The 9089-nt window shown below is 41.4% G+C and overlaps 1 protein-coding gene across 1 annotated transcript; it reads right to left on the bottom strand.

Moving 5' to 3' along the window:
* Positions 1–6051: 6051 nt before the first annotated feature.
* LOC109569311 (olfactory receptor 5B2-like) lies at positions 6052–6840 on the bottom strand. Its single transcript, XM_019974649.2, has one exon. The coding sequence runs from the start codon at positions 6838–6840 to the stop codon at positions 6052–6054; it is 789 nt and encodes a 262-aa protein (XP_019830208.2).
* Positions 6841–9089: the final 2249 nt, after the last annotated feature.

The following is a 9089-nucleotide window of genomic DNA, read 5'->3' as shown; positions in this document are numbered from 1 at the left end:
GCTCCTCTGTCCATGGGATTCTCCAGGCAAGAGTAGTGCAGTGGGTTGCCATTCCCTTCTCCAGGGGATCATCCTGACCCAGAGATTGAATCCAAGTCTCCTGTATTGCAGACAGATTCTTTACCACTTAAGCCACCAGGGAAGCTTAAAACAACTGTTTATTATTTCTCTTAGTTCTATGGTTGGCAGGATGTTTGTTTTTCTGCTTTCACATGGACTCATGAGGATGCCTATTTTCTGCATGGTTAGCTGGGCTGAAAGTTTAAAGATGTCCTTATATATCTGGATGCTGACTCTGGCTACTCTCTATCTCTTCTACACATGGTCTTTGATCCTCCAGAGGCTGGAAAAGCTTTCTCTCATAATATTTTCAGGCTAACATTCTCACAGTGTGATAGCAAAACTAAAAATCTTCTTAAAGTCCAGACTCCCAACTCATGACATTTTTTTTTGACCATGTTATACTAATCAATGCATGTCAAAAGGATGGTCAAGATCCAAACATGAAGAAAAAGACTCTGTCTCTTGAGGAAAAGAACTGCAAAGAATTTCTACCCATAATTTATTTATCACAATTAGGTTAAACTTCTGTAACAAAGAGAGACAAAATACAGTGGATTTTAAACTAGAACTATTTATTTCTCAAATAGTGGTAGCTAATGCAGCATGGTGAAAATGAATTATCTAGACAACTTGTGTGTCTCGGATATCCTGGGACCAAGTTCATTCCACATTGTCTCTTTCCACCATTGCCTAGAGTCTTGAAAGTCTGTCTTCATTATAATTATTATATCTAGAGGAAAGGAGAAATAGGTAAACTAGAGGAAAAATAATTTCTTTTCAAGAAAGTGATGTAGATGCTGTACACATTATTACTGAATACATTCCACTGGCAAGAATTTACCATAAGCTATAGCAACATGAATGTATTTGGGTAGTTTCGGCTCAGTGGTAGGGATTGCATTGAATTTGTAGACTGCTTGAGGTAGTATGGCTGTTTATTTTTTATTTTTTTAATATAAATTTATTTTAATTGGAGGCTAATTACTTTACAATATTGTATTGCTTTTGCCATACATCAACATGAATCCACCATGGGTGTACATGTGTTCCCCATCCTGAACCCACCTCCCACCTCCCTCCCCATATCATCCCTCTGGGTCATCCCAGTTCACCAGCCCCAAGCATCCTGTATCATGCATCGAACCTGGACTGGCGATTCATTTCATATATGATATACATGTTTCAATGCCATTCTCCCAAATCATCCCACCCTCGCCCTCTCCCACAGACTCCAAAAGACCGTTCTATACATCTGTGTCTCTTTTGCTGTCTCGCATACAGGGTTATCGTTACCATCTTTCTAAATTCCATATATATGCGTTAGTATACTGTATTGGTGCTTTTATTTCTGGCTAGGCCTGGCGTGCTGCGATTCATGGGGTCGCAAAGAGTCGGACACAACTGAGCGACTCATCTGATCTGATCTGATCACTCTGTATAATAGGTTCCAGTTTCACCCACCTCATTAGAACTGATTCAAATGTATTCTTTTTAATGGCTGAGTAATACTCCATTGTGTATATGTACCACAGCTTTCTTATCCATTCATCTGCTGATGGACATCTAGGTTGCTTCCATGTCCTGGCTATTATAAACAGTGCTGTGATGAACATTGGGGTACGTGTGTCTCTTTCAATTCAGGTAGTATGGCTGTTTTAACAATATTAAGTCTTCTGATCAATGAATATAGACTATCTTTCGTTTTTTTGTATCATCTTTGGTTTTTTTAAACAATGCTTTGTAATTTTCAGTGTACATCCAAGTCTTTCAATTCTTTGATTAAGCTTATCCTTAAGTATTTAATTCCTTTTGATGCTATTGTAAATCAGTTGAGCCTCAAACACTCCTCAACATTAGAGGCATAGGCCCTCTGCACAGTTAAAAAATCATATATAAGTTTAAAACAAATTGTGATTCTACATCTGCAGATTCAAACAACCATAGATTGTGTACTACTCTTATACATACTTAGTGAAAAATAATCAACATATGAGTGGACCCATTCAGTTTAAACCCATGTTGCTCAAAGCTCAACTGTACAGCTATTAATTTCCTTTCCAAATTGTTCATTGTTGGTGGGTTGGGAAAAGGAAGAGCTGTTTTCTGCAAAAGAGACACATAAGGAAATATTTAGAGTGATAGAACTAGTCTATATAGTACTGGGATGATAGATACTTGACTATGCATTTGTCAAAACAATGAGACTATCTTCCTGATGGTTCAGACGGTAAAAGAAACTACCTGCAATGCAGGAGACCTGGGGTCAATTCCTGGGTCAGAAAGATCCCCTGGAGAAGGGAATGGCTACCTGGCTCCAGTATTCTTGCCTGGAGAATTCCATGGACAGAGGAACCTGGTGGGCTACAGTCCATGGCGTTTCAAAGAGTCAGACACGACTGAACAACTAACACTTTCACTTTCACTTTTCCTTTCATGGAACTATCTATATCTATATAAATATAGATATCTATTTGTCTCTATATATCTATATCTATATCTATATATCTATACTCCAGGTTTCTCTGCTTAGAGGGCCAGTAATAAGTGATGCCCAGTAGCAATAACTATACCCAACACACCACTCAATACTAAATATCATTATCTAATAAAAGGAAGGAGAAAGAGGAGGAGAAGGGGACAGAGGATGAGATGGTTGGATAGCATCACTAACTTGATGGACACGAGTTTGAGTAAACTCCAGGAGTTGGTGATGGACAGGGAGGCCTGGCGTGCTGCAGTCCATGGGGTCTCAAAGAGTCAGACATGACTGAGCAACTGAACTGAACTGAATAAAAGGAAGTCCCATGGATGGAGGAGCCTGGTGGGCTGCAGTCAATGGGGTCGCTGGAGTCGGACACGACTGAGCGACTTCACTTTCACTTTTCACTTTCATGCATTGGAGAAGGAAATGGCAACCCACTCCAGTGTTCTTGCCTGGAGAATCCCAGGGACGGGGGAGCCTGGTGGGCTGCCGTCTCTGGGGTTGCATAGAGTCGGACACGACTGAAGCGACTCAGCAGCATGGCTCTTTGGAGAACTAGCTGATGATAGGATTGGGACAAGGATAATACAGAATGAACCTGGAATACCTTGTAGTTCCAGAAAATAAGGAGGAACCCAAAAGACAAAAGGGTTGGGGCATATTAGAAGGAAACAGGAGTAAAACTGAAAGTGCTCCCAGTAGCCAAAGATGGAGCAATTTGAACAATGCAATAACCATGGTACCAAAGTGTAACCCAAAGTATAAAACAAATATACATGACTCCATGCTGATATAAATAACAAACAAATAAATAATTCTTCCTTATATAGAAAAATTCTAAGCTATATATTTAGACTTCCATTAGAAGGTAGAGTATATTCCCTTCTACCTTAAAGGTGGGCTGAACTTAATGACTTCTCTCTGGAGTACAGATTGAAAGGAGAAGAGTTAGCACTACATTGAAGAACCTGCAAAAGTATCTTGAGCAGGTGGTCGAGGTTAACATCCCCCAGTGACAAGTCTTGTTGGTAAAATGCATTATCTGATAGGATGTGATACAAAGGCCACTTATCCTTTCTCAAACTTATACATTCTGTATAACTGGGACCAAAAAATCAGCAAACATATGTTGAAAGACTTTCAACAAAACACTGGTCCAGTACTCCTTAAGGATATTAAGTTAAAGAAAAATAAGGAAAGACTGAGAAACTGTCACAAATCAGAGGAGAATAAAGAGAGATAACTAATATATGCAGTGTTGTGTCCTTGATTAGATTTGTGAGAGCAAAATGACATAATTGAAAATATCAGTAATAATCTGAATAAATTATTGAAGTTTTAGATAATAGTAACATGTCAATATTCGTTTCTTAGTTTTGACAAATATGATAAAATGTTAAAAATAGAGGAAACTGGGTGAGAATTATGTAAGTCTTAGAATCATTCGAGTTAAATGAATAATTATTTATGAAGAAATTTTGCAAATTGTATCAGGTAGGAAACTTATAGTCTCATAGTTTGCCTTTTTGATTTACTAAATAAAATTCATTTCATGTGTTATTTTCCCCTTAATGAAAAATCACTAATGAAAAATTTAGATGATTTGATATTAATCATTTAATACTGTTGGTTTCCAAAAAAATTAATTTGTCCAAAAGTACAAACAGTGAGTGAGAATATAGATAAAAAAGCTGTATCTCCTGAAATGCTCTAAGATTATTATCTGAAGAATTCTCTAAAGAGTAGTGAACTATAATTATCAGTGATTCAGATATATTGACTTCTGGACACCAAATTGAATTCTTTAAACAAACGTTTATTGAAGTATTAGTATGAATCCGGTCATTATTCACGTACTGTGCATGAAGTTGTTCGTAAAGAAGACAAGGTCACTCCTCTTGTGTACTGTGTGTTTTGAGGAGAAAGGTAAATAACTGAATCAAGAAGGAAATAAAGTTCTTTCCTGGTGGTGCAGTGGCTAAAACTCCATGCTCCCATTGCAGGGGGCCTGGGTCCGAACTCTTAACAGATCCTACATGCCACCGTGAGGATCTCACATGCCTCAGCTAAGACCTGGCACAGTCAAATCATTAATTGTAAAAAGCCTTAAGAAAAGAAATAAATAGGGTTTGGGCAGTGACCAGAGCAAAGAAAAATAAAGCAAGGAACGTAAGAAGGGAACAGTGTCCACGGGCCGGGCTAACTATGACACGGTAACAATGAAGCAAGCCTGAAGGAAGAGCGGGAGCCTTTGGTCATTACAAACAGCGAGTACAAAGACCCCGGGGAAGAAGCACGATGAGATTGTCCAGGAACAGCGAGGAACGCGGCGTGAAAGAAGCGGGTGAGTGCCCGGAACAGGGAGGGCACCACGTGGCTCATCTAAAACAGGAGGGTTTATGAGTGAGCGGCTTCAGCCATTGTATAGTCTTTCCAGGGAGGAAAATGGATGACATGATTATCAGTGCATTTTTTTTTTTCAAAATGTTAGAGACTGTAGTCATGTACGGGACAACTGGAAAGTTCCATTATTATTGACTGATCACCTTTTCTTGTACTGTGGGCTTCTTGCTTCTCAAGATTATCCTGTGACCTTACTCTTTGTACCAGATGACACACTAAAGACAGAGATTTTGATTTCTGTAAAATGTTACACATATGTGGTGCTGAATAAATCATCCAATAAAATCATATATTTTTATTAAAAATCCATGTCACAATTTTCCTCAGTCTGGACTCTGGAAACAGTTTCTCAGCTAGATAAACAATGTCAGACATGAACATATATTGATTATTTTAAATTTTTATTTAAAAGCTGGCGATACTCCAACTTCTTTAACAAATTTCTCACTCCTGTGTGTATGCGCACTTACGAGATTCTTACATATGCTTCTGGTAGTGGGTTTCTGCGTGCCGTGTTTTCATATATGCTAGCGTTGCCACTGCAGTACTCTTGCCTGGAAAATCCCATGGACGGAGGAGCCTGGTGGCCTGCAGTCCATGGGGTCGCACAGAGTCAGACGCGACTGAGCGACTTCACCTTCACTTTTCACTTTCACGCATCGGAGAAGGAAATGGCAACCCACTCCAGTGTCCTTGCCTGGAGAGTCCCAGGGACGGGGGAGCCTGGTGGGCTGTCATCTCTGGGGTCGCACAGAGTCGGACACGACTGAAGCGACTCAGCAGCAGCACCATTGCCACATGATAAAGATAATATCAACATGCGAATAAATCAAATATAATTAACAAAATTCACTACAAGCAGGATTTTAATATTCTTAAGGTCCCCTCTGGCCATCCTCAATCAACTATCACATATTTGAACTTAATTTTTTTGTTTTTCTAGGCGATAGGTTTTCAAAAAAGGAATGGTGTTACTGTAGTAATTTAGGTGCAGTACAAGCCTTAAAATGTGAATTACTGCATGATGACGGTCTGAGGGGAAAGAAACTAAGTCATTTGGATCCTACAACTTTCAAAGGTGTAGCTTCGAAAATTATGCCTTCTTACCCACCTTCTTGAAAGCGTTTTTGACCTCCTTGTTTATAGACCAAGGGGCTGAGCAGGGGGATGACCATGGTATAGCACACAGACGCAATTTTGTCTGTGTCCATGGGATGACTGGAGCTGGGCTGAGAGTACATAAAGATGCCTGTCCCATAGAAGATGGAGACTGTGGTGAGGTGAGACACGCAGGTGGATAAAGCCTTCTGATATCCCTCAGCCGAGTGCATCTTCAAGATGGTGGTAAATATGAACAAATAGGAAATCAAGATAACCAGGAGGGCAAACTCAATACCGAAACTTGCCACCACGTGGAGAATCAGCTCACTGATATGTTTATCAGAGCAAGAGAGAGCCATGACTGCTGGAATATTGCAGAAAAAGTGGTGGAGCACATTGGCCCTACAGAAGTAGAGCCGGAAAATGTCTCCCCTGTGGACGGAGGCATTCAGGAAACCACAGAAGTAGGGACCCATAGCCATACAAGTACACACACTTGCTGTCATGGTGGTGTTATAACATAGGGGGTTGCACACTGCTGCGTAGCAGTCATAGGCCATTGAGGCCAACAGGTAACTTTCCACAGTGGCAAATGCTGCAAAAAAGAACCTCTGAGCAGTGCATACATTGTAGGAGATGACCTGGTCTCCTACAAGGAGCCCAGCCATCACCTTGGGAGTGACAGCTGTGGAGTAGCAAAAGTCCACCAGAGACAGATGTGTAGGGGAAAAGTACATGGGAATGTGGAGACGAGACTCCAAGAGAATCAGCAGGATCAGTCCCAACCACATTGACAAGATAAATGAGCAGGAATATTATAAAGAGGGGGACCTGCAGTCCGGGGGCACTGGTGAGTCCCAGCAGGATGAATTCAGGCACTCCTGTATTATTCCTCATGGATGCAGTTTTTGAATCACAGGAGGTCCTATGGCAAAGAAAAAGAAAGGAGCACAGTGATAAACAAATGGGAGATTGAAAGTGAAATTAATTCAGCATTGTGCATATGTGCATATATACACATATACAAATATTTCGTTAATGGGATAATTTGAACTTCTCCACATCTGAAGTACAGACTAAACAAAATTTAAGCCACAAAGTATCTGTAGAGTTTCACACTGTTGAAGCTGAGGGGTCTTCATGGACCATTTTCCAACTTTTAAATTTTGTAAGTTCGTGAACTGAGATGTAGAAAATATTATGTCCTGACTAAGATGAGCCATCTTGAATAAATATATCTGTTAATTAAGTTTTTCTCAGCCTAGTAAATACTTAGGTCTAAATTGCTCAATTTCCCCAAACTGCTCTGAACACTTGACACGTATTTTCTTTTATTTCTCTCAACAACCCCATGAGATTGATTGTTATCCCCATTTAATTCATGAAGCACAGAGGCTGAGTATTGTATTTAAGTTTATAAAATTATGACTGCCAGAACAATGTCTGTACCCAGCTTCCGGCGTGGCTCAGATGGTAAGGAATCTGCCTGCAATGCAGGAGACCTGGGTTCGATACCTCTGTCAGGAAGATCCCCTGGAGAAGAGAATGACTACCCACTCCAGTATTCTTACTGGGAGAATCCCATGGACCGAGGAGCCTGGAGGGCTACAGTCCATGGGGTCGCAGAGAGTAGGACACGACTGAGCGACTTTCACTTTCAGAGTGATTCCACTGGAAGTGTGAGTGATTCACTGGAAGTGTGCGTGATTCCACTGGAAGTGTGAGTGATTCACTGGAAGTGTGCGTGATTCCACTGGAAGTGTGAGTGATTCACTGGAATTGTAAGAGATTCCACTGCCAGTGTAAGTCCACTGTCTTAACTGAGTTTAAAATCAAGTTGAACTTAATTCAGTTTACAATTACTCTGTCTCCAGTGTTCTAACCCAGCCTTTGCAGTTTTACAGTGAAGTAACTGAGAGACACATGCCCAGTGCCCGTGGTGGGATAACTGGGGCGGGAGGGGCTGTACGACCTGCAGAGACAGTTCAGCGAGGTGGGGTGCAGCATCCAGCAAGAAGCCTGGGCTCTGAGATGCGGTGCACACAGCTTGCCTCCCACTACCTGGGAATCACTGAGCCTGACCTAACTCCCCTGAAGTGATCTTTTTCATTTACAAAGTGACAATCGTAATGAAACTAAAAAAGTGTTAGTTGCTCAGTCATCCGACTCTGCAACCCATGGACTGCAGCCCGCCAGGCTCCTCTGCCCATGGAATTCTCCAGGTAAGAATACTAGAGTGGGTTGCCATTCCCTTCTCCAGGGGATCTTCCCAACCCAGGGATTGAACCTGGGTCTCCTGTATTGCAGGCGGATTCTTTACCAGCTGAGCCACCGGGGAAGTCCCTGTGTAATGAGACTTAACAAGGTATTATTATGAGAATTAAAGGAGATAAACATATTAAAAATGATGAGTAGAATGCTGGGTATTGAGTACAGTCTGATCACATCAGATGTAGTGTTAGTATTAAGATGAACTGGTCACCTCCATGATTGCTTGAGAAGCGTGGGTGGTGAGGTGCGAGGTCCAGGCGGGGGTGAGCGCTGTAGTGCTGTGGCTTCCTCTCGCCTTTGGCCCACTGACATTTTCCTGTGTCCTCCAGGCTTTCCCAGGCTGTCCCGCTGTACAGAGAGGCTCTTCTGGTCATTCCATGCGAGTGATTCTTTTGCTCAGGTTGCTCCTTTAAAATCCATGTTTTAGCTTGGGTTGAAAGGGTCTCTTTTTTATTTTTATTTCCGCCATTGCATGTGGCTTGTGGGATCTTAGTTCTCCAACCAGGGATTAACCAGGCCCTCGGCAGTGACAGCCTGGAGTCCTAACCACTGGACTGCCAGGGAATTCCCAGAGCCTCTTTTTAGAAACTCATCCTTTCTCTTATTACTGTCTTCTCATAGTTGAACCACAGAGGTCAAGGGTTGAAAATTTCCTAGTTTGTTGGCAGTCTTCAGCCTGCCAACAGGTCTGGTTTGGTGGTGAGCCCCATGTTTGAAATTTTTATATCAACATGTTCTGGTGTAGGAAGAGTGCCTTAAATATTTCTTA

The sequence above is a fragment of the Bos indicus genome, chromosome 15, assembly GCF_029378745.1.
Source record: "Bos indicus isolate NIAB-ARS_2022 breed Sahiwal x Tharparkar chromosome 15, NIAB-ARS_B.indTharparkar_mat_pri_1.0, whole genome shotgun sequence".
In the NCBI taxonomy this organism is placed as follows: domain Eukaryota; kingdom Metazoa; phylum Chordata; class Mammalia; order Artiodactyla; family Bovidae; genus Bos; species Bos indicus.
This window is presented reverse-complemented; position numbering and strand designations above follow the sequence as displayed.

Bases quoted from the DNA above. Each gene is read 5' to 3' on its own strand.
- LOC109569311 (XM_019974649.2), bottom strand. From the start codon at position 6,840: ATGTGGTTGGGACTGATCCTGCTGATTCTCTTGGAGTCTCGTCTCCAC.